At 38.3% G+C, this 27,103-nt stretch overlaps 1 protein-coding gene across 1 annotated transcript in view; it reads right to left on the bottom strand.

The window, feature by feature from the left end:
* GREB1 (growth regulating estrogen receptor binding 1) overlaps positions 1 to 27,103 on the bottom strand; it is a 131,635-nt gene that overhangs the window by 79,608 nt on the left and 24,924 nt on the right. The window contains exons 4-10 of the mRNA XM_027865439.1: positions 14,460 to 14,642; positions 13,346 to 13,489; positions 10,948 to 11,076; positions 6,905 to 7,018; positions 5,400 to 5,543; positions 2,914 to 3,099; positions 731 to 1,081 (exon numbers count right to left, since the gene is read on the bottom strand). Of these exons, the coding sequence (XP_027721240.1) occupies positions 731 to 1,081; positions 2,914 to 3,099; positions 5,400 to 5,543; positions 6,905 to 7,018; positions 10,948 to 11,076; positions 13,346 to 13,489; positions 14,460 to 14,642 (1,251 nt within the window). The remainder of the gene's footprint in view (positions 1 to 730; positions 1,082 to 2,913; positions 3,100 to 5,399; positions 5,544 to 6,904; positions 7,019 to 10,947; positions 11,077 to 13,345; positions 13,490 to 14,459; positions 14,643 to 27,103) is intronic.

Genomic DNA, 27,103 nt, shown 5'->3' with positions numbered 1-27,103 from the left:
AGTTGGTCATTAAAGTTTAGGTAGAGATTCAACAGGCAAACAAGAGAGAAGACATTTCACCTAACTAAATGAGTCCTATCATATCATTTTATCATCAATAAAATGAAGCTCTAATTTCCCTTGCATCTCTAAAGCCTATGACTTATTTTTACCCCTGTAAATCTGTCAACTCAAAAAATGTTAAAAACATCTTACTAATATGATATCTCTCTTCATCTCACAAGTGTTTTACCATTAAAAAGGTGATTAGAGAATTCTGCATTCCTACAAAATTAAAACAGGCTAAACTTCTTCAGACCACAGATAGGTTAGACTAGAGACAGAGTGACAATGGTTGGGTGCCACAGATCTGATGAAAATCAGGAGAGTGAGCAGTGGCAACCCTACATTTTTCGAGGGCCACCCAAAATCCTTTGGCCCACAGACTGTATGTTGTGCAAGCCTGTCTTAATAGAATGCAGACATCGTAAAGTCAGGGACTGCTCTAAACCTATGTGTTCTAAAATGTTTGTAGCAGTTCCTGACTTTATGATGTCTATATTCTATTAAGGTAATAAAATGAAAACACTCAATATTGCATCACTAGAAAAGCCTTTCTTTCTGGTGGATGGGGTGTTTATGTTGGACTTTAAAATATTGGTAAGACTTCAACAGGCAAAAAGGAGACGGGAAAGCATTCTAGGGAACAGCCGGCAGAGGAGAAAAAGAGGAAAGAAAAAATGAGACTCACCTGTAACTGCAATGCAGGAGTCAATTGGTGTATTCCTACACGCACATATAATAACAACGTAGTTAGTTTTCACAAGCTTCCCTTCAATGAGTAGCTTGAACATCTCTGAAAGTCCCTCAGCCAAAGAGTAACTACATTCAATGATATGAACACTGTCATTGCAAGAACTGGCTGCCAAGCCAGCCAGCCAGGGGAGCTGGGCTGATGTTACAGGGGCAATGTGACTAGGAATTTGTGGGAAGGGCTGTTGTGTAGCTTGTTGATACTGGCGGATCTCTGTCAAATGGGATTCTCTCCAGGAACGCATAAATATCTGCTCCAGATCTTCAATCAGAGGAACCTGGTCTGAAGCTAACAAAGACAAAGTTTGATTTTTTTAAGTCTGACTTTTAATTAAAGTTATTTTATTTTGAAGGGAAAAAAATGGCTATCTGCTTTCCTGACATGATTGATCCACTGAAGACTAAAACTATCAAAATAAAGGTGTGTACCTTGTTTTAAACAATGAGTTTTGTTTTGGGGAAAAATGCCCACAAAATGATTTTTTGTGAAACAGATAGATTTATAAATGACAACAATTCACATTTACAGTTTATATAGGCACTTGAAAGTTTACAAAATGCACACATATTTCTAGGAACCAAAGACTCATTTTATAAAGCAAATACTAAGTCTTCAACTTATTTGTTTTAGCATCAAAGGATCATAGTCTTGGAGCAGAAAGGGATCTAAGAAGTCATCTAGCCCAGACTCATTTTACAGATGAGGAAACTGAGTCCCAGAGAGGTTAAGTGGCTTGGTAACCATTTATGTGATTAGTAACCACCTTGGCAATTAGCTACAAAGCCGGTTGTTAAATCCAGGCCTTCTGAATCTGAATCCAAATCCAGTGCTCTTTCCATGTTTTATATACTGTTTTATAAATAGAAGTTTCCCTATAAAGATCAGCTGGGTGGCACAGTGGATAGAGTCCTGTACCTGGAGTCGGGAATTTCAGTCATTTTTCAGTAGTAATCCTATTCTTCATGACCCCATTTGGGATTTTCTTGGAAAAAATACTGGAGAGGTTTGCCACATCCTTCTCCAAGTTCAAATCCTTCCTCAGATACCTACTAGTGTTGTGACTCTGGGTAGTCCCTTAACCTTTGTCTGTCTCAGTTTCCTTATCTGTAAAAATAGGGATAATAGCACCAACCTCCCAAGGTTGTTGTGAGAATAAAATGACTAATAGTGTGTAAAGCACTGTGCAAACTTTAAAGTGCTATACAAATGCTAGCTGTAATTACTATATCACGTTGACTTAAAGCAGGTTACAACTACAAAAGAAATCTAAATATTGATCTTAACAAATATCTGTGCCATGTAGGAGTAAGTGAAAAAAAAAATCACCATGTAGGCCCTCAGGCTCTAGCTGGAATCCACTCAAACAGCCCAGGAAGACAGGCTATGTGAGTAAAGAAAATACCTTCACCTCACGCTTGTCCAGTGTGAAATGAATAGATAACTAAAATTTGGGACACAAGTTAAATGAGTGTGCCTAAACCACCCATAGAGAAGTTGATTAGATTTTCAACCCAATGATTTCTAAATTTTTTCCCACAGAGCATAACCTGCTTAGATATCATCTATCCTCCAGGCCAGCAGAGATGGGACCCTTTCAGACTAGTCCATTTTCATTCCTAGCATTAGTTGTGTGACTTCGTCACTTGACCAAATATAGAAGGCAAGGCCTTGGGGCTAAATGGGCAGAAAGCCTGGGAGAAGGCCATGTACTACAACTCTGTTAAGAATATGCTTTCAATACATAGCGCAAACATATAGAATAATCCTTAATCAAATTGAAAATAAATTCAAACATCATCTTTAAATGAAGAAAAAATAATATTCAAATACTTGAAATAACTGCAAAGTAAACTCAGTTTTACTCAACTCTGTATCATTTGATTTCATTCATTGCTATAAACAGCTTTTTCCACATTCTGTAACAAAAAGGTATTGGCATAATGACTTCATGTCCTAAAAGCTTTTAAAAACACTTTAAATATAGATATGTTTCTCAAAAATATATATATATATATATATTTCTCAAACTACCATCATTAATTTATAGCAGTCTCATTACATTGAATGACATATATCATATTCCACAATCTCCCCAAGCCCCCCCCAAAAATGATACCCACCAAGCTGAACAAGATAATAGACTGTCAGTAAAAGCTGCATTTCCTCCGATATGGGCTGTATCGTGGAGGCACCATATTGTTCATAAGCTCGAGATATGGACTGAGAATTCTGGTAGCAGGTGTACAAAAGGGAGCTTACTATAACATCACTAAGGTTGCCACAGAGGTAAGGAAAGTTGCCATGACCTAGAAAAGGAGCAAGATCATTTACCTTAATTTGTACAAAATCTCATTTCACATACACCCTTGTACAAACTATCCCTGACTTCTAGGAGTTGAGAATCTAGACAGCACTCATAGGAAGTCCATGTCAAATTCCACTTTCTTCATGAAGTCGCAACAGTCCACAGGAACCAATTCTCACTTCTCCAGACTTCGACAGGACTTGGGGTCATAGGATATCCAAGGGAGAAGGGACCTTGGTTTCCTTCAAGTGCCACCTGAAATCCTATCATCTACAACAAGTCTTTCCTGATCCCCCTCAAAGCTTAGTGCCAGTACTTAGAACAGTGCCTGGCACATAGTAGGCACTTAACCAATGTTAATTAACTAGTGTCTTCCCTCCATTAACTATCTCCAATTTATCCTGTATATATTTTGTTTGGACATAATCATTTGCATGTTGTCTTCTCCCATTAAACTATGAGCTTCTTGAGAACAGGGGCTGACTTTTGCCCTTTTTCTTCCCTAGTGCTCAGCATACATAGTGCCTGGCACATAGTAGGCACTTAATAAATGCCTTCCATGATAGCTTGGCCCCACAAATTATATCTAACCCCAATATGCCCCTATTTTATAGGAAATAGACAGAGAGGTAAAGCAACTTGCTTAAGGTCACATAGCAATTGTCTGGATCAATCATTTGCAATATAACCAACATCTAGTGCATTTAGTATCTAACTTTTAATATATGTGAATAAGTCTTACTGCTGAAAGCTAGATTAAAAATCTCCAAAGGTCAGGGAACATTTCTCCATTCATTTGACATTTATTTAGCATCTACTGCATTTAACATAGGAGCTGATGTAAAGTTTAGATAAAGCTTACCCCACTCATGTTTATATCTTGCATCACACCTAGAAAAGCAACTTGCACATAGTAGGTGCTTAACCACAACAATCTTTGCTGAGTTAATAAAATAGAAGCCTCTATTCAGTTCACAGGCCCAAAGATCACCTAAAGAGTATAGACTTCTCTACTCTAAACTGATTGCCTAGCTTTTCCAGCACAGGAATTAATCAATCAGGGTCTCCTCGGCTGTTATTTATCTTCATCAGATCAGAAAGAAATGTATTATGTGCCCTGAGATTCAAGTTCTTCCCCCTTAACTAACTGCACATACCTGACCCAGACAAAGAGGACTCTCTCCTAGACCATGTCTGGGGATCTGGGGATGGAAGAGAGGGACTACCGAATAAAGTAGCTGAAAGCACAGAGATTACTAATAGCTAGGTTGACTCTACCTGATCCACATTAACACTCTTGTTCCTGGGTTCCATTTCATCCTTCAACTCTGATGAATTCCATCCTGGTTTTTCATCCTGGGCTAAACTAATTTTGAACCTTAGCCTTTCATTTCTAAAGTCAAAGGTCTGATAGATTATCAGAAAAAAGAGAGGCTACCTTAGGGCAAGAACAGGATGATTTTTCCATTTCAATTATTTTCTACCTTCTTCTTAGAATGAGTATAATCTTGGAGGGATCTTAAAATACTGCTAAACAGGGTCAGAAGACTCCATAGGCTAAAATTAATCAGTTTCCATTAATGTCTTTTGGGTTTAGGAAAAAAGAGAGTTGTTTCCCTGGGAAGGAATTTCCCTGCTAACAAATCAAAATCAGTAATGCCATGCTCACACAATTTAACTGCCTCCATCATGTGACCCCCAAAGTGGATAAGCTTTTCTAAGGAATGCTTAATGCAGGGATAACTGATAGCAAACACCCAAGCTAATTCTGGCTACCAAGAGCATAGCACTAAAGGAACCACATGCCTACTGGCAAGAAAGATCCTGGGGGATCTCTATCCTTTGGGGATGGGAATAAGTAATGCTAAGATGATTAATAAGCCATTATGAAATATATAATGTTCCAGGTACTATGTTTAGAATTTAGTAGCAGAGATATTCCTCTACCTCCCCAACTTCTCCCCTCTTTCCTGGGGAATCATCTACCTTGCCTATTGATATTGGAAGGGACAACCTTGGACCCCAACACCCTACATCCTAACATCCAACGCTTCACATGTGTTTTAACCAGCATACAGTACAGCAGGGCTATCATCTCCCCTGTTTTGGACTTCACATTTCTACTGTTGCTATTAATGCATCCTGAAATCCTATTGTATCAATACTGTTGATTAATACCTAGCTTGTAGTCAACTATGTACTAAAGTTCCTTTCAATTCTTGACATTCTATTGTTCTGTAACAGTTGTGAGAACACTTTCATTTCTCTTCAAAGCAGCTGTGAGTCAGCTGGTGTATTTACCTTTAAATATAACAGGCTTGGCCTTGCATATTTTCAGTAAATTATCAGGAACAGAAACGGGTTCTCCAGCGGCTACCACAGGAGACGAGATTGCAGCTGGTCCCACCAAAGCCGCCTGGGGCAGACAGGACACTCCTGCACTGTCTACGAATGCAGTCACCAAAATGAAAGGGTCAAACACACTCGAAAGGGCATTTGCAAGAGATAAAGAACACCAACCCACATTATCAACAACTTGACCCCTTTTGCCATCTGAAACAGGCCTCTTATTCATTTAATGAGTCAGACATAGATAGCATAATCTAAGCACTAATTTTTTTAAAAGTCAGCTTTTGTTTATTCTCTTGGCATAAGGGCTTATAAGAATCACATTTTTTTTTGACATTTCAGTGTTTAAAAAGGGCTTTCCTCAACAGGATCCTGTGAGATTAAAAGGACAATCATTACTACCCTCATTTTCTAGGTCACAGGACCATAAATAAAGATTTTTAAAATGGAGGCTGAAATAGCTGAAGTGATTTTACCAAGGTTGCACAGTGCTACAGTCAGAACTCAAACCTTCATCTCCTGACGCTCAGACTGATGTTCTGTCTTAATTATCACCATTTGGAGGAGATGGGGTCAAAACCTGTGATTTCAACGAATGTATTTTTGGGTAGGGGGGAGGCAATCAGGGTTAAGTGACTTGCCCAGGATTACAGAGCTAAGTATCTGAGGACAAATTTGAACTCAGGTCCTCCTGACTCCAGGGCTAGTGTTCCATCCACAGCCCCAATTTCATGAATGTGGAGAACCCCCAGTGTGTAAACTCTCTCAATAAATGCACGATGGAAACTTGTATAACTTACAATGTAACTGATAATCACTTATAATTACAAGGTAACTTGGTCATAGAGAGTTGCTGGATAATAAGTAGATTGCCAAAGTTAGAAAGTGAATAAATGATAGACGAAGACTTGAATCCAGGTCTTTCTAACCTCAAGGCCAACTCTTACTACGCCAGTTTCCACTGTCCTGGTGTCCCATTCTCTGTTATATATTAATGTGGGAATAATATAATAATTAATAAATCAATATGTAATTATATAAAACATAACTGATTCTGTAGTCCTTTTTTCCTGCAGGGAGCTCAAATACTTTTACATAAATTATTTAACACTGTATAAATCATTCACAAATTATTTTACAATTATAATTCATAAATCAATTTATTGTTACAGTGTAACATATTATTATATGGCAGTTGTGATTGATAAATTACTATTTAGCAATTTATGAATTGTTTAAACAATTTTATATAAATTATTATTAATATTAAGTGGCTTGTTTTCCATGAGCAATCTTATGAACAATACAAGCGCTGATAAGAATTCCATTTAGGGAGTGCACCAGCCCCCAATATTCACTGGTAACCTACTACAATACTACATAGAGTCCTCCTCCTTTCTTCCCTCCCCCCATCCAGACCAAAGCCACTGTTGTAAAATCACCCTCCAGTCACTTACCATTTTTCATCCTGTGTGCACTTGTTTGTGCGTAGCAGGGGTCTATAACTGATGGAGATTCTGGGGACCACCCTTTGTGACGTTTCTTGGGAGGCCCTGAGTTAGTTAAAGTGCCTAAAAGACATTTGAAGTTAACAGCATTAGTACTTGAAGCAAGCTTCAATCAAACCTTTTCAGCATTTCCATGGGTTGTTTTTCTTTGGCATGTTTTTTTGTTTGTTTGTTTGTTTTGCTTTGCTTTGTTTTGTTTTCCTGCTAGCAGGCCTTGAATATGAAATCAAACATTTGGGACTGCTGGCATTACAAGACTGATTGAATGGAAGGCTCTGGAGATGTTTGGCTTCACACAAATGACTTTGAATTTTAAGCATCTGGTACATTTTCAAATTACAACAAATGCCATGTTTTTTAAATCCCCTTCTTCCCACATTTTAAAAAAACTATTCCATCCATTTTATAAATCTGCGTCTAGAGACTGGTGCTTTAAAGGTTCCTAGAGATAAATGGAGCTAGCTTGTAAGTTTATACTCAACCAGTTTTCACCATAAGGTGGCAGTACTTTTCCATGTGTGCTTTCCATCAAATAATGTTTCAAGGAGGAAATTCATGAGGGATGGCAATAGTCAGTACCCTGGTGACTGAGTCATTTGCAAGTAATGCCATCTCTTAGGTTACTTAATGTTGATTTCTCAAGCTGTGGGTTGCCACTGCCACAGAATTCACCATAAAGCAATCACACTATTGGTGATTATTTTCTCCATATTTAATTAGGTTGGTCCTCGGAGAAATAATCAGTAGCCAGGTCTCAGCAACTTTGTATAATATGCCAGAGTTTTTACTCCACTGGTACAGCCTTCACCAGGCTAGGATCACCTCCATGCCTGAATGAGAGATTTGTAAAGGAGGGAAACTAGTGAATTATTCAAAGCATCAGGAGCAGGTGAGCCAGTATGTACTTGTACAAAAAAAAAAATCGGTGGTATTTATATAGTGTATTATTTGATCCTCACAAATAACCCTATGACCCAGGTGCTAGCATGATCCCCATTTTACAGTTAAGGAAAATGAGGCTAAGAGAGGTTTCATGACCTGCCCAGGCTCATATAGCTAGGAAGCATCTGAGGAAGGATTTGAACTTAATTCTTCCTAACTCCAAACTTAGCACTCTATCCATTGTGCTATCTAGATGTATGTGACTATATATCTTATATCTTCCACTAAAGTCCTATTTTGATGTCTAAATCTTGGTGAGAAAGTGAGCCTGGGCAACTAGATGGAGCAATGGATAGAATGCTGGACTTGAAATCAGAAAGAGCTCAGTTCAAATCTTTCCTCAGACACTTACTAGATGTGTCATTAAGGGCAAGGACAAGTCAAAAAACCTCTCTCTACCTCATTTCCCTCATCTGTCAAGTGGAGATAAAAATAGCACCTACCTCACAGAGTTTATGCAAAGACCTCTAGAAACTTCAAGGCACTATATAAATGTTAGTTATTATTATTGTTGTTGTTATCATTATTATTACTACTGTAGCATATGCCAGTAGAGTACAAGTTCTGGTAGGTCCTACACAAACTCCATAAGCTATGTATTGTCAGTGATAGACTATATCAATTGTCAAGGACCAGCCTAGCTATTAAGCTCATCACCAGTATGGCTTGTGGCTTAGCATTATATCTAAGTGAAGGGCTAAACCAAGAGGGTAAAGAAAAAAATATGATGAAATGTGTCAACCTGCTCAGCACCCTCCCCAAAAAAAGAAAAAGCTCATTGATGTTCTAGAGCTTGAGTACAGATCCCAAAATCTCAATGTTGGAAGGCACCACCCAGTCCAACCCATCTATAAATTCTATAAACATACTCAAGTGATCATTCAGCCTTTCCTTAATGAGTACTAGTGACAAGGAACCCACTATTCCTTGAGGCAGTCCATTTCATTTTGGGACAGCTCTCATTGGTCCGGATGAAATACAGTGAGATCACCACTTCCTTAATCACGTATGCTATAACTCTGCTGATTCAGCCTAGGTTCTCATTAGCTTTTCTAGATGCTATGTCATACTATTAATTCACACTGCATTCACAATCATGTACTGTTACAGCAGTACAGCTACTCCTCCATCTTGCATATATGCAGGTGTTTGTTTTTTTTTTTAACTCAGGTATAAGACTTTATACCCATCCCTTTTAAATTTCATTTTATTAGATCCATTCTGACATTTTAGCTAGTCAAGAACATGATGGCTCCTTGGTCTCCAGAAAGATAAAGTTATGGAACTTTTCATGAGTTAAGATGCAGAAGAAAGACTACATTAGATTAGAGTGCCCTGATAACCTTGCTCTCAATCCAAGCTAGGCCCCAGCCAGGAGGTGGGGTTTTTATTCATCACCTAAACTGAGTTGATTGCAAAATCCAAGGTGATGAGGGTGAGGTGCAGCTGGAAGAAGAGGATGAATGGATGTTAAGGAACTGCATTAATCCATAACTGTATTTTTTTCCTTTCAATAAGATCACATTTTAGGAGGCAGCATATATTGGGGGAGTGAGGAAAGACAGCATATATCTGAACCAATACAATATTCATCCTATATGGGAGGAACAGAAAATTTATTTCAGGTTTCAAAGAAAAACATCTAAGATTTGAGACTAAGTTGTAGTTGGGTCATTTCTGTTGTGTCAGACTCTTCATTACCCCGTTTGGTGTTTTCTTGTCAAGGGCACTGGAGTAGTTTGCCATTTCCTTCTCCAGCTCATTTTACAGATGAGGAACTGAGGCAAACAGGGTTAAGTGCCTTGTCCAGGGTCACACAGCTATTAAGTGTCTAAAGCCAGATTCGAACTCATGAAGATGAGTCTTCCTGATTCCAAGCCCAGTACTCTATGCACTGTGCTACCTAGCTGCCCTTGAGATTGAGTAATAAATTAAATTTGCCAACTATTTCCTTTTGGCACTGTTGCATTAAAAGTCACAAAAGGCCTAAGAATTTAGAAATTTTAAAGTACTTTAGTCATGGGGATATACATGGACCCTATCCAATTTTATCTCCTACTTGTCCCATAACAGACACCTTTCCTAGTCTAGGCACACTGGTCCCCTCATTCATACCTTGTTCACACTGATCTCCCCCTTGCCCATGGTGATTCCCTGAATAAGATGCTCAGCTGACTCCTTTCCACATCTAACCCACTCTTCAGGACTAAGCTTCAGTCCCACCGTCTCCAGTTCACATTCATCTAGCCCTCCTCCTAACTCTTATTATACCGCCTAAAGCTTGTTTCATCCAATTTAATAAAGGGTTCTGTCGTCATTTACATTGTTTTGTATCATTCACTAGTGGTTTCAATGAGGGAAGCTCCTTCCACAGAAGGAGGTTGGAAACTCAGCTCAGTTGTAACTTATGTTCTTCAAGAGTTGTCTAGTCAGTAAAAGGTTAAGTGATTTGACCCCAGCCACATAGCTACTATGTGTTAGAGGAAAGACTTGAGCCCAGGTCTTCCTGACTCGAAGAAGGGTCCTCTAAGTACCATGCCATGCTGCCTCAGAGGAAACTGAGCCACAGACTGAGGAAGCGGTTTCCCCAAATTTGTATGGCCAGTTAAGGTATGGCACAGTAAAAAGAGCAGTGCTCAGGAGCCAGAGGACCCTGATCTAAATCCCAGCTTTGATGCTTACTATCTGAATGACCTGGGGCAGGTCACTTCATCTCCCTGGGCCTCTGTTTCCCCAACTGTAAAATGAGGTGTGTGAGCTCAAAGCTCTCAGATGACTTATCCAACTCAAGATCCCAATCTAGTACTCTGACCACCGTAAGCATTCTGCCTTTGCCCCACAGTATATCACCCTCAGTAAACACCTGTGGACTTGATGCAATCCAAAACATAAAATCCTTTAACAAAGGAACAGTTCTCAGTCCCACCAATATCAGCTCCCAAGGCTGCATTTTGCTCCAAAGGAACAGGAGGCAATAAATACATCTAACCCCATATGCTGGGATCTGAATATGATCTGTTTTGTGGGTAGACACAGAAATGCAAAGCTACCTAATACCGAGGGTCTTGTTGGGACTGACAAATTGTTTTTCACTAACTGTTGATGCTTGGGTGAATCTTTCCCATTGAAAACAGCTGGACTCATTGCTGACGTTTGAAGAGGATGATCAGATACAGTGCCTGAAACCAAAGAAAAGAGAAGCTCACCATGATATTATTGGATTCAAGACCACTTTTCCCATTTTACTGTATGTTGTTCATCGATTAAAGCCACCTTCAAGGTTAGAGTGCACGAAGTGTAATGTTTCGTCTCCTCTGAGAGAACACATACAAATTCCCACATGTGCTTTGTGAGCTACAAATGAGTCAACCTACAAGTCTGAAGGTCATACAAAGCCACTGTGGGATACCCCAGAGCTTGTGCCCCACACCTCCAAGTTGATTTCCTAGAACTGCCTATTGAGAACACAGATTGGAACCAGGATAGTACTTGCAAGAGATTGTTAATGGTTGCAGCTATCTGATCTACACTGGCCCTGAAAAGACCATAGGATCTGAGTGCACCCTGACAGGATTGAGGGGCTACGTGTGCTCAGACTCATTGAACTATCCAAGACACTAGAAGTTTCCAAGTGCTTAACTAGAGAACAGGGACTTACTCTGGGGACTACTGAGTCACCCTATGGTCAAGGGAATAGTCCTAACTCAGCTCTAAGGCCACATGGTACCTACTGATGTTCATACTAAAATGTAAGGGCTCACAAAGTACCCCAAGATGCTTTCAAATATAGCAACTGTCCCATGAGAGAATGGTAGCTAATATAGCATCCCCCAAAGGCCCTTTTCAAAACTAGCCTAGGCATATATATTAATGATTTAGTTTGTCAGTCACCTACCAAGTATCATACACCCATATTTGACAGCCACTTATTAATATTGCTCTTTTATTGGGAATACACCCATTATAACTTCTTGAAACAGACAAGAAAGGAATGATCTAAAGATCATTTAAGAATATAACCCTGAAAGCTATCATGCCAACTACATTACTTATGACAACACTCCATCTTACAGGTTAAAAATCATGAATACTATCAGCACAATCCTTAAAATCTCTAATGAAGAAGGTGAATAACTTTTTGTTTGTTTCTTGGTGTGTTTGAATTTATCTCTGCCTTCTCCCCAACTTGGTCATAAGGGGGAAAGGGTTGGCTCAGCCCTTCTGATGAGGAAGGAGGGAGATAGACAACACAGGGCAGGAAAAAACAAATAAGTCAAAAATAATTCTGACTACTATAACCCCCAATACAAAAGAGATAGCACGTGAATGTCCTAAGGCAGGAAGTATTAACCTGGGGTTTGTGAACTTGGTTTTTTAATATATTTTGATAACCATATTTCACAATAATTGTTTCCTGTATGAGACCATGTATTTTTCCACACATTAATCTTTATGCCAAGAAGAGGTACGTAGACTTTTACTAAATTACCAAAGAGGATGATAATCATAATAGTAATAATAATAGCTAGCATTCGTATAGCACTTGAAAGTTTGCAAAGTGTTTTACAAATTATTACCTCATTTTAACCTCACAACATCTCTTCGAGGTAGATGCTCTTACTTTTTTTTTCCATTTTACAGGTGAGAAAACTAGGGCAAACAAAAGTTAGATGACTTGCCCAAAGTCATGTAAGTGCCTTAGTCCATGACAGAAAAAAGGTTAAAAACCTACAGGCTCAGGGCTACAAAAGGGAGAGAATTCTGGACAACTCTGTTGTGTGACTTCTCCCTTACCCCACCCCAACAGAATATATTGGTTGTTCCAATTCTAGGTATCAAGCTAGCTCTCTGTTTGATGCTCAATTCACTATACTCCCTAGGACAGTCAGTCCTACCCTTTCGCTAAAGTTCATGAAAATATACAAAACTGATAGAGTAAGTAATTTTGATTTGAAGGACTTTGTAACTTGGGGGGGGGATTTAAATAAAAGTTGTAGGATCATAGCTTGAAAGCTGGAAAAGACCTCAGAAGCCAGCTAGTCCGTCCTTTCATTTTACAGATAAGGAAACTGAGGCCCCAAAAAGGATAAGTGATGTCCTCAAGTCACTTAGCAAGACCTGAGGTCATTTGGGTATTAAATAGCAGAGTCTGAATTTGAACCCAGCTGTTCTGAATCCAAATCCAGTATTCTTTACCCCTAGATCATATTGCCCTCCTCCACTTTCTAGGAACAAAAGATTCTAATTTTTCATCTACCTTTCTATTATTGAAATGATGACTGGCTATGGATCTAGACATCAAAATCCTATGCTATATAAATCAGATACCATTTCTTTTCAACTGAAATTCTGTTACAGAAAAGAAATACATGTTAGTTCATCCTGTAAGCAATAATAAGTGTGTGGAAATGATTTAACATCTCTAAATGATTTTCTACAACCATTTACCTGTCAGTTGAGTACCCATCAGAACATTTGGGTTTGCTACTAGAACCGGCTCGCTTGTGAAGGCAGCTGGGGGCGCTGAACTCTCTGGAGCTTGGAACAGTGAATTAGAACAAGTGCTTGACAACATCTGCCTGCTCCGTAGCTCTACTGAAAGAAAGTTAGTATAAAGGCAATGATTACATTATCCTCTGGTGGAGGTGAAAGTTTTCCTGGTCTGGTGTCAGTCACATCAGGTCAAGCAATTAATGTTACTTACTAGAGAAAAATGCCAGTGTAATATTGGCCCCACTTTACCTTCTCACCTCCATGTCTTTGCTCACATAATTCACTATGAATGGAATATCTTCCTTTCCCAGCTCTTCACCTACTAAATTCCTACCCATTCTTTACAGACCAATTCCAATGCCACCTCTTGTACAAAGCCCTGTCTGATAACCACAACTAATAACAAACTTCACCCTTGGACCCCAAAGAGTTCGTTTATAACTTCTCTAATGAAAGTAAAAACCACACTGTCGCTATGAAGGATGGTAAATGTTAAGGGAACTAGATATTTTGAAGAAAGGGAAAGGGGATCATAGGAAACTACCCTTCAATTCCTGGCTTAAGTCAGTCAACAAGTATCTATTAAGTGTTCCAAGCACTGAGAATTTTTTTTTTTTTTAAAAGGCAAAAACATTATTGTCCAGATCAAATTAAATAATATTTGCAAAGCACTTAATAAATGCTTGTTTCCCCTCCCAAAGTGAAAAGAGATCTGGATTTGAAATCAGAAGCTCTGGGTTAAAATCCTGGTCTTCTACTCCCTGTGTGATTTTTAAGCAAGTCCTCATCAATAAAATGAAAGGATTGAGTGGGATGGTCTCTTAACATCACTTCCAATCTAATTTTAAAGCTAGTTAAATTCTTCTATTGCAAAGTAGTCATCTCTAACCAGAAGAAGCAATTAACATCAAATTGTCCTAGTATCTCAAAATTTAAACCCACTATAAAAGGCCATCCTCAGGGCCTGGGGGCTCTTTGTTTACTTAAGTAGACCCTTTTGCCATTAACCCAGACCCCCCTCAAAGTTAGTGAAAGGCAAAATCCTGCCAAGCCAACTGGGCTAACTAACCGGAGCCCCTCCAGCAGATTAAAGGGCCTTTCATGAGAGCCCCGTGAGCATTCCGAACCAGATAATACTTTAAGTGTTTCTGTTTCTTCGGCTGGGTGGTCAATTTAAGATTGATGTGATTGGAAAATTCAGTGAAGTAACAGAATCCTTTCTTTCCACAGCCAACGCAATTCCCAGAGAAACCTAGGAGGAGAAACACAACATGAAAAGCCATGCGTTTGGTTGTCCAACTGTAAAGATTTTTTTTTCCTCAACGTACTTTGCATATGTAAAATAATTTACTGAAGCTCCCAAACCCCATCACATCATCTATTGGAAGTCATGAAAATTCACTGTAGAACTTCATTTTTAGTGCTTTTTCCCCAAATGCTTTCAGATCTATGATCTATTCAAACATTTATTAAACATCTACCCTGTACTACATGATTTGAGCTCATCGATTCTCACAATAACCCCTAAAGATGGGAAAGATATTATTCCACCCACACACCTTCGTAAGTTATGTGTATGCCACAACTATCAAAGGTAGTGTAAAGAACACTAGTTTTAGAGTCAAAGGGAAACAATAAAGAATTTTTTTAAAGAGAGTACAAAGAAAGGATCTATATGTTAAAAAAAAAATTTTATATCATTCGCATTTTGTAATGGCAAAGACCTGAAAACTAATAGGATGCCCATCAGTTGCGGAATGGCTGAACAAATTATGACATATGAATCCCATAAAGGAATTCATACTATTGGAAGTTATAATTAGGTAAAATATGATCATTTTGTCAGGCCTAGTAGAAATATGCAGTGCAAATTTGAATAAAAAAACCAATTCACGGGATTAATTATTCACAGTAATCAGGATCAAGCTATAAATTAAATATTATTGTATCATAAGAAGAGATGAAAGATATGTTTTCAGGGAAACCTGTGAAGAGTTGCATTTATAGAACAATTTCTACAGTAACAGAACAGAAAAGAACATTAACAACCACAGTGGGATTATGAAACTTTGAAACAATTCTGATCAATGCAATGGCCAACTCTGATGCCAAAAGATTGATGATGAAACATGCTAGCCACTTTCTGAGAGGGAGGTGATGAATTCAAAAGGCATGGTCAATATGGGAGTTTGTTTTGCTTGACTATGCAAATTTTTCAGAAATCTTTTCTTTCCTCCTCCCCCCAGTGGGGTGGGAGGTCTGAGAGAGAGAAAATAAACGATGGATAATTGAAAAAAAAATTAAAATTCAAAAAGTAAGGGAGACAACAAAAGAAATATGAATACAAGGAAGAAAAAAATAGACCCATATTTGAATCCTAAATTTGCTACTTATAACCTAGGTGACCTTGGGCAAATCCTCTCACCTTCCAGGGCCTCAGTTAGTTCATTTCTAAAATGAAAGGATTAAACTAGATGATCCTTAAGGTCTTTTTAGCTCTAAATGCCATTAATCAGTTTTGGTGAGGGAACTGGAAGGAAGCACATATGCTGAAGAAAAAAGGTTATTTGGTTTTAGTAAGGTAGGGATGAGGCAAACTTGGCAGAATAAAAATGGAAATTTTACAGTCCTAATTTTCAAAAACAATTTGTGAGTTCAAGTTGAGGAAGAAAGGAGGAATCCAAGTTAGGTGCCTTTATCCCATTCAAATCACTACACTACTTAAATTAATAAAGTCATCTACCACGGTCACATTTCTATTTCCAGTGTGTGTTGGACAGATACAGTGTCCAAGTTCCAAATGAACCTTACAGAACTTCAGGAAATAAAAAAACAAAATGATATGACACAACAGAAAAAATGGAGGCTCTGATTATGTCCTCTTGAGAGAGACAAACAAAAATATGCTAAAAGGAAATAAGTTGATGGCATGGCCCCCTAAGAACAACCTAGATCAGGGGTTCTTAACTTGGCATCAGTAAACCTAGGTTTTTAAAATACATTTTCTTAACTATATTTTGATATAATTTGTGCCCTTTATAGTGCTCTACATTTTATTTTATGCATTTAAAAATATTTTTCTGAGAAGGAGCCATAGGTTCACTAGATTGTCAGTGGAATCCATGACACCAAAAAAGGTTAAGAACCCCTAGACTAGATGAAGGCCAAGATCCCAGACTGGGACCCACGTTCTCAGTTAAATACCAGCTCTGACATTCCATTGCCTAACTTTTATTCCAGCCTTAGTAGCCTTTGATCTATTCACCAAAAAAAAAAAAAAAAAACCATTCCAAGTCCAGTTTTATCATTTGGCTTTTTGGTGTGCTTAGTCTCCTTGTCTAAATTCACTGTGCCTAAACAAGACCTTCCTCCAAACCTTGCTTCATCCTGTGGTCTGTCTAGTTTATGGACACAAGGTCCTTTGAGTCGAAGAGATGCCAGAACTAAAGGACACAGAATGTAAACTGTTTTTATCACATTCTTCGCAGGAAAAGTTTGTAAAGGTCATTATGACTTGAGAGAGAAGGACAACATGGCTATCTCAATAAGCTCTGCTTTTAAACTGAGTATCTCAGAGGTTTAGCTGATGTGTATAAAAAAAATAACCAGTTGTACACAAAAAAGACATTTCCATTTAATTTCTTCATGAGAAAGATGAAGAAATAAAAAGAAAGTCACCATTATCAAAACCTACTGAAAGCTTAGATGCATTTTCCTTTTTTTTTCTTTTGATTTTTTGGTGCAATTGGGGTTAAGTGACTTGCCCAGGGTCACACAGCTAGTCAGTGTCAAGTGTCTGAGGCCGAATTTGAACTCAGATCCTCCTGTCTCCAAGGCCAGAGCTCTATTCACTGTATTACCTAGCTGCCCCCCCCCTTAAGTAATTCTTAAATTCTCTTGATGCCACCTCTTTAAAATTGACCAAGATCCTAACTCATTAGTTAAAAATATTGATGTATTCATGGGATAATGATATGCAGGATGAGGGGAACTTCCAGGACCCTACTTCCTCTGCACTAACACTCAGCTATCAGAAAAAAATCCAATCAATCTGTTTATAGGAAATCTAATTGGAATGCAAAGGACAGAATTTCATTTTTATTCTAACAATTGCATTGTTTCAAGAATTCAGATGACAGTATCTGGGAAGCCTCCTCCAGAACTGGTTGAATTTGAATCTGACTTTAAGTTTGCAAGAGATTCAAGAATATGACAGAAAACAAGCCAAGGGTACTACCAATCATTTGCACAGGCTACAGCTGAACACTGAAGCACTTGGCTTACAGTCTGGAAAGTACAAGTTCAAATCCTGCTTTAGACCCCTAATAGCTGTATGACCCTGAGCAAGTCATTTAACCTCTCTCAGTCTCAGTTTCCTCATCTGTAAAGTGGGGATCCTAACAGCACCAGCCTTAGAGGGTTGATGTAAAAATCACAGCAAATAAGACTTGGTATTATTTTCAATAGTAATAATAGAAGCTCAACATTCAAATAGTACTTTAATTTTTAACTATTTGTTACCACAAAATCACCCTAGGAGATAAGCAGTTCCAGTCTTGTGACAGCAAGTTTGAGGTTTACAAAGGATTTATGAGACAAGATGTGCAAGTATCAAAATCCCCATTTTACAAATGAAGAATCTTAGGAAAAGTGAGTGACTTGCCCAGCAAGCATCAAGTCTAGGATGAAAGCCACGTCTTCAGAGTCCACTGAACTTCAGACTATGCCGGAGTGAATATATCCATTTATTCAATACCCTCCAAACTGAATATTCACAACAATAGTACAGTGTCATCCATAACAATAAGTGGGAAGCCTCCTCCAGAGCTGGTTGAATTTGAATCTGACCCTGAGTGTTTAAAAGATTCAAGAATATGACATAGAAGAGCAAGGCCAAGGGTGCTACCAATCATTTGCATGGGCTGCAGCTGAAAACCACATCTGCTAACAGCCAACCCACCACCTCACTCTGTCCTTGGAGAAAATGTGGTCAGAGTAAAATTCTGTCTTAAAAGAGTTCACCATGCAACACAGAGCCATAAAACAACAATGGGGGAGGGAAAATGCCGACCATTAAGGAGCTCTCTTTGTAGATCAGAAGTTGATAGTGGAAACCCACCACGGGAGGGAAACTACTTGTCTCCTCAGCACTGTAAATATTTAGGGAGGGATTAGGAAGAGGCCATTGAACAATCAATCTTCTCCAATAAGGGCTTTTTCACCAGGAAAAGCTGTTCTTTTGGAGAAACGACAGTGAATAGATTGGAAACAGGAGGTAAAACTGCTAACTCTGCCAGTTTGTTTATAAATCTGCCATGGGGTTTGATTAAAAATCTGCCAAATGATTGTAAGCATCCGATCTTAAATACCAGGTTTAAAAATGGATTCACTTTAACTTCTCAAACAAATTCTTCGCATGGCAAACAGAATTTCTGGTGTTTAGAAGGAATAAGCACACTAATGCTCCAGACATCTCCAGATAGACAAGAAAGAGCACTAGCTCAGAAATGTGGAGGATCTGGGTTTGAACTCCACCTCTGACATTTACTACCCATATGATCCTGAGCAACTCAATCTCCCTGGGCCTCATTTTCCTCATCTGTAAAATGAGGGAGTTAAACTAGATGGCCTCTAAGGTCCCTTCATATTCTAGTTCTATAAATGACCTGAAAAGATTAAATTTAATTCAATTTTACAAATATGCATTAGATACTTACTATGTGCAAAGTACTGTTCTGGGCACTAGAAAAAATAAGTTTGGGGGAGACAAAATCTCTGAATCAAGAAGCTAATTGTAATGATGACATTTAAATAATGCTTTAGGGTTTGCCTTAAACCTTAAAGTATTCCACATGTTATTTAATTTGAGTATCACAACAATCCCAAGAACTGGGTACTATAGGGATTATCTTCATTTTGCAGATGAGAAAACTAAGCATTTCACTAACTGGCACCACAAGGTGGGATTCCTGACTTCAAACCTAGGACTCTATTCATTCTGTCATGCTGCCTCTTAAAAGCAGCCATAGTGCCAACTTTACATATAGGGCAATAATTTAGAAATTGGAGGATGGAAATAGCACAGATGACTTATTTTCATCTCTCTAGAAGAAAATCACAGCTTAAAATTATTAAGTATTTATTATCATCACTATTGTTATTTTTTAAGACACTTTCCTCTGCCCTTCCCATCACATCCTAAAATCTTGTAAGGAGCAAAGTTTTCAGTAAGAATAATTTCGCATGAGGCTCTTGGGTGACTATTCCTTAGCAGCACAAATGTTTCTTCAAAAGAGAATTCTGTTAAGACCCTCCTCCATTAAAGAAAATCTCTCCTATACTCCTACACCACATTTGCCTGACCTATACCTAGTAGATGTCCTATATTTTAGTCATTCTTAAAAAGCTGAATTTACTACCTCATTTTATTTAATCCTTGCTTCAGTTTTGGTTGAGGGATAGCATTTGTCCACTTCTGTATTGTCTATTATTCATTCTCTTTAGCCTTAACATGGCAGAGTGGAAAATATCTTGGCCCAGGAGTCCAGACCTGGTTCTGACTCTAGCTGCTCAACCTTTAACAAGTCACTTAATCTCTCTTAGATACAATTTCCTTGCCTGTAAAATGAAAGGGTTGTACTTGATGGTATCTTGGGTCCCCTTGAGCTCCGGTATTCTGTCTTAAAGTCTCTTTCAGCCCCATAATTGTATTTTAAATGGCTACCTTCTCAAGTAGCTTCTTTCAGGCTTCCTGGGTGGTCTATATGCTTCCACTGCTGTGGAAACAACCATTTGTAGCAGTCTGGCTGACCTCCTTATTTGGAAAGAATAGCTTTGGTTTATTACTAAGGTTCTTTCATGTGAGCAGGAAGCCAGTTTTCTCCCAACCTTGCATCTCAGGGAGGCATAAAAATATAAAGCCCAACTTCTCTCAACTCAGTAGCTGGCCTTTTGGCTTTCTTCCTCCTTCACTCCATTTAGCTAATATCTGACCTAACAGCTCCTCTTGTTAGCTGCAAGTGACTATAAATCAGCATGATGGCATTACTCTCTTGCTCCTTGTGCAGGACTCTGTAACAGACTGAATGGCTAGCTAAGACTAGTATGAGTTCCTCCATCTTCATGTCCCATTATCAAGTAAGCAGGTATTCTGAATTGCTGTTTCAAGAGTGGGGATCAGTTGTCCTATACCGGTGGTGTGGAATCTGCAGCCTCGAGGGCACATGTGGCCCTCTACTTCCTCAAGTGCAACCATTTGGATTCAGTCAATGGGCCTCACTTGAGGACCCAGAGGACCACACGTACCCTCGAGACTGCAGGTTCCCCACCCCTGGACCATCCCACTTTCTCCTTTTGTGATGAGTAACTTATTAGTGAGAGGAGCTACCAGTACCCTCGTGGCAATCTAACAGTATTAAAATTAACTGACAACATAGTATAATAGAAAAAAGTTGAAGTCAAAGGACCCAGATTGAAATCCAGCCTATATTTAGTACATGTGTCACCTTAGGAGAATCACTTCACCACTTTAGGCCTTGGCTTTCTCTTCTATAAAATGTGAGATTGGGATAGATGATATCAAAGAGGTTCCTAATAGTTCTAGATGCTATGAACCTTTGAAGACCTATACAAAGATAAAAACTGAGCCCCTGGCCAGCATTGTCTCATTGACTACATGAGTCAGAAAGGTCAGTTTTTATCATCCTAAGTTTCGTGAAGGCAAGAATCATGGATCTGATGCAGATGAAAATGAAAGCCAAGGTGTTAACTTTTGTGGCCAGTAAATCCCAAGGGTGAATATAAGGACTGAATCAAATAAATATACAAATTAACTCGGATACCACTACTACTCTAAGCCCTATTCCAATTGTGGTGTAAAGGTGACAGTGGGTTCTAAAGCAAACTGTCTTCTTTCCACTAGCTTTGCTAAATATGGAGAGGCTCAGTACCCATTAGATTATAATATCATTGTGAGCAAGATTTATTTCATCTTGGTACTTGTATCCCCAGAACCTAGCAGCATATAGTAGGTGCTTAATAAATATTTGATGACTGAATGATTGAGTAAAATGATCATTTGCTGACTGATCATTTTGGCTACTGAAACCCATTAAACAAAGAAAAATATAAAATGATTCTTACACACATGAAGCCCCCTTCCACTTCTGCAGTAATGGTGACAAAAAGTTTTTTTTAAATGTTAGAAATGGGAGTAAGAGTACAAAGAATAACATGGTTTTAAGATTGTAAGTTTAGTTGTTGGTACTGTAAGTGTGAAATCCTGGGCTGATGACCAACAAATAGAAATACTCCTGGAGGAAATGAATTTTATCAATTTTGATATTTTCCATATAACTGACACCAGAAGATAGAAGAAAATTGCAGCTAAATGAATTGATGACTCACAGACTCTCCTTGGGGAGGAAATTGGTGGAGCAGGTATATTATGCATCCCAAAGCAACAAGAAACATCATTTCTTGAGGTATTAGAGCTCATCTCACATTGTAATACTCATGACAAGTATCTGCAAAAAGGCCACCATGAAAGTAATCACAGGAAGTGTGCCAATATCCATTGTAGCAGATGAAAAAGTTGAGAAATTCTATTAAAAATGGATAAGATCCTCCAAATTAAGTCAACATATACTGTGATATTTTTTAACTTCAATGGAAAAGTGAGAATAGGGAGATGGACAAAAATGTGTAGGAAAATATGATTCAGCATGATGGAACGAGGAAGGCTAAAGTCTTACAGACTACACTGAAGCTTAACACCTGGACATTATGATATTTTCTCTTCAATAAAACAACCAGGAAGTGCTGGACATGGTAAGCAAATGAAAAACATCAAAACAAATGTTGTTGATTATATTTTAGGAGACAGGAAAAGATTCATTATTGATGTGGGAGTCATTCCCGAATCAACTGCCTGTGTACAGTAGAACCACTGTTAGAATGAAAATCAAAATTAATACAAAGCTAGAATAAAAATGAGAAAAAGAAGGGGATCCAATTAAGACAACTCCAACTTGACCTATTTTTAAAAAATAAAATTGACACAAAAAAATGGGAAGTAGATGGAGCAAAGGATGTCAATACTGATTGTAATAATTTTATATAATAAACTGATATGAATAAATTATCATAATAAGATTTTAAAAGGCCTAGAAACTACCTCATTTAGCACTCACTTTACTGACTTACCAAGTAAAGAAACATGGCAACCAAAGACAACTGTGTTTTAGAACATAAATTTATAAAATCTCAGAAGACAATGGAAGAGTGTGAGCAGTATACTAATATTGCTTCATGAAACAGCAAGAAGAAATGGAAGGGAAAACTAATTTAAACAAAGACTACCAAGAGACCCAACTAAGCAAAGTCATCCAAAAGGCATGAAAGGGTGAAACAAGAAAAGCAGAAGAAACGTGGAAAAGATCTACCAAGATTTTTGTTTAAACAAGTTTGATTTTTACCCCATCAAGTTCAATGGAGCTGCTACATGTGAACTCTTACATCATGGTACCCAGTGTACTGGAGAAAGTAAAAATAGCAGTGAAGAAAACTAAAATGTAGAAAAGATAAACAAGGCCAAACATAAATTGAGGAGGTTTTGTCCTAGAAATGTCACAAATTTAAGGATTTTCAAAGATTTATTCTCAAGGCACTGAAAGAAGAGGAAAAGATACCAAAAGGCATGGGAAAAACTTTAGACTTTTTTTTAAAACAACAGAGACATAGCTACCAAACAATATACCTACTTTCCATCTATAAAAATGTTTATAACTATAATCTATATACACATGGCATCCTTGATGAGGGAATGGGAAGGAGAAAAGGCAGACTTTTTTGCAAACAACAAACCACAGCTTTACCACATCTTTACTTAATTACACAATTGAGTTAAAGATATAGAGAATACAGGAACTCAATGCCCTTGCTGATTCATCCCTCCTTAGGCAGCCAGGTGTCCTTCACTCCCGAAGGCTCATCATATTAATTCCTAAACTAGTGTGGCCACCCAATCAGCTTAGCCTACTGCAGCTCAGAACTCCCACTAACATCGGGATGCCTGATAGCATTAATTGTAGATGTTTGCCACACAGCTCTAGGTGACACTATGATGATCAAATCAAGCCCTAGGATACTATAGAACCTAAATGAAATTCATGATGTCTCTAAAGAGTTGGCGCTATCTTACTATATCCAAAGAAAGTGGATAAGGAATTCCTACTATCCACAGTAAAATATGCAGTTGATTGGGGCGGGGGGAGCATTGAGTTTATTCATTAATTTCAACACTGCAAATGAAGAATGAATTGAATCCAGAATTGAAGCAAAAGAAGTTGAATTGCCTTTAGGAAACTGCGAAATTATTTAATGACCCCAAGTTTCTTCCTGAAGTAAAGGTTCATCTACTTTGTAACAACATTCTTCTGTTATTACTAAATGACTGAGGGTTATTAAATAATTACACTCTGAAAAACTGAAGTTGAGTATCAAGTAAAAGGCCATGGAAAGTTATGTGGTGGTTGTGAACAGAATGAAATACATTACAGGCAAGGAATTACAAAAGGGAAGCTGTGTAAAGCATGCTATCAAAGAATGCACACAGAAAAAGAAGATGGGATGGGCAATGGTGCATGCCCAAAATCCCTGTACCTGGGGGAGGTTGAAGCTAGTGCATTGCTTGATATTCAAGGAGTTCTGAGCTGTGGTAGGGCTAAAGCCAAGTGTGGGTCTACACTAAGCCCAGCCCCAACATGACGCACCCCAAGGAGCAGGGGTCAGGGAAAGAGGGAAGAATCCCAGACTGCATAAAGACGGGCAAATAAGTGCAGGTTAGACATGTTCTCATGCCAATCAGCAGTGGGATGAGGTCCATGAGTGGTGGCAGCACTTCCAGCCTGGGTGAGATAAGGAAAAGAAGAAGAAAGGAAGGAAGAAGAAGGAGGAGGAAGAAATAAGGAGAGGAGAAGGAAAAGGAGGGGAAGCGAGCTAGTCATGTGTCAAGAGCAAAGAAGAATCAACAAACAGCCCTGCACTACATTCATACCCATGCAATGTTGAAAGAAATCAAGGGAGCCCCCTGGTACATTGAATGTAACCCCTGCGATAGCCTTCTGGAAGAACATAGATTGGAGAGTCACAGTACGTGCAGGCATAGGTGGGCTGTAAGCTGCATCACTGGAGGGAATATTCACATAGATGAGAGCACAGACCTATCTTGTGTAGTTGAGAGATTATAGGTATCCGTCTAATGTCATACTGTGGCATGGAGGTAATATGGGAGTCTCAGAGACAATGTCAATTGGGCCCAAGTGTTGATAGGTTCTAGTAAGCTAGAAAGATTTGGGATACAAGCCTAATAAATACTTATATGTCCACCGCCCAGAACCTCTCTTATCTGGTTGGCCACAGAGGGATGAACTTTTCAGCCACAGGAACTCCTGAAGATTGCACACAAATCATGGAAGGGTTACAATCTGTCAAAGAGAAGGAAGAACTCATCCCAAGGAAATCATAGATCCTCAAAGAATTGACATGAAGACAGTAACAACTCTATTAAATAGGTACTTTGCAGGATATGATTTCATTAAGGAAGGAAGCTTCAAATGAGCAAATGTCCACCACTAATACAAATCTGACTGTAATTTATAAGCTTACAGAGTTGCCTGGGGCACAGAGAGGAAATGTGACTTGCTGAGGGTCACATGGCTAGTATATATCAGAGGCAAGACTTGAACCCAAGCCTTTCTGGCTCTTGAGATTGTCTATATCTACTTTGTCATGCTGCCTCTCAACTACAAATATTATTATTCTCACTTAATAAATGAAAGACTATGCTTCTAAGATGCCCATGGTGACACAACTAGAAAGTTTCAGGGATAAGAGTCTAACCTATGTCTTTCAGACTCCAGATCTAGAGTGGTTGTGAACAAAGCAGTCAATGAAATAACAATATGTTTGAATTTGTATATTATCTACAATTTATGTGCAGAAAACTAATGTGTGTGTATATATATATATGTGTGTGTGTATATGTATGTGTGTATATATATGTATGTGTATATATAGTATGTGTGTACATATATGTATGTATGTGTGTATGTGTGTGTGTATGTGTGTGTGTGTGTGTCTGTGTGTAGACCAGGTGAACAAATTATCAGGTAGAACCTGCCCAGATATATAAAGACTTGTTTTAGGGATCAAAAACAATTAAGTGAGATTTTTTTATTTGTTGTTTTTAATGCAATGTGTTAAAAAAAAAACCAAGAATTTAAAAACTAGGGATACTAACTTTAAAATACAAAACTAATAGGCTGAACTGTGGAGTCAACACGACATAGGGAAAAGACCACTGAATCAAGAGTCAAGAGACATGGGTTCAAGGCCCCACCTATTTACTCCCTGTAAGACATATTAGGTAAATTACTTAATTTCTCTGGACACTAATTTCTCATCCGAAAATGTGGGCACTGGACTACCTGCTGTCTATGATCCTTATCCAGTTCTAAACTTATGATCTTATATTTGCAAGAAAGGAAAAGTGGAAGAAAACAATCATTTAATAAGTCCATGCAATGTGCCAGGAAAAGTGCTAAGTACTTTAAAAATATCTCATTTGATCCTCAAAACTAGACACTGTTAGATATTAGATATTATGATTATCCCCATTTTCCAGTTGAAGAAACTGAGGTAAACAGAGGTTACATGATTTGCCCAAGGTTGAGGCAGACTTTGAACTCAAATCTCCTTAACTCTAAGCCCAGTGCTCTATCCACTGCACCAACTAATTGTTTTTAAAACCTTAAAGTATTATGGAAATGTGCTGACATTAGCAAAAATAACATGTCAATACATAAAGAATCTGTGTAAAGAATCAGTTGGGAAATCCCTCCACCAACATAGACTGCAACCCACCTATAACTTAGTAGACAGTCTTTGATGCCCAAGCCTCAGAAAGGTGGAATGACTTGCCCGCAGTCACACAGCTAACATTAGAGGCATGATCTGAATGCAAAGGTTCTATCTTCAGCACTCTAGCCAATACTAAATCTCCAGCAATAGTAATGATTTTGCATTACTTCAACTAAGTTCAAAAAGTGGATGTGTTAACTTGTTTCTGATCTCAATACATATATTATCTGTAATTCATCAATGTGAATGAACGAATCCCTTTGAAGATAGTCACCATATCCACTCTGTGTCTTAGCAAATTATCTTTGAAGATGCCGTAAGCAAAAAATTTCAGTCACCCTATAGCGGTGATTTTGAACTCAAACTTCTTCAGCGTTATTATTTATTTCATTTTTAAGCACTGAATCAAGTTGTTTTTTTCTTGACCAAAACCATTCCACCAACTCAGTAGAGTCAAGGCCCTTCATCTTCAAAATCCTCCTTATCACATATTACAGTATTTTGTCATTTCCTAATTTGATTTGGCTCAAGTGGTTTTTCCCCCACTGAGCAAGCCATTCTACTCGGGGCCAGGAATGCAATGACAAAAACTAGACAGTCCTTGTGTTCAAGAAATGTACATTCTACAAGGCACGTCACTCCCAATAATGTAGTGAAATAAGATAGCATTATCCCTACTTTACAGATAAAAAGACTGAAGCCCAGAAACCTGAAACCTTTGCTCAGTCAAATAGCTAGTGAGTGGCAAAACCAGGATTTGAAGGCAGGTTTTTTGACTCCAAATCCTGTGCC

This window comes from Vombatus ursinus, unplaced genomic scaffold, assembly GCF_900497805.2.
Source record: "Vombatus ursinus unplaced genomic scaffold, bare-nosed wombat genome assembly UNPS02014778.1, whole genome shotgun sequence".
NCBI lineage: Eukaryota > Metazoa > Chordata > Mammalia > Diprotodontia > Vombatidae > Vombatus > Vombatus ursinus.
The sequence above is the reverse complement of the archived record's forward strand: the minus strand, read 5'-3'. Positions and strand labels throughout refer to the sequence as shown.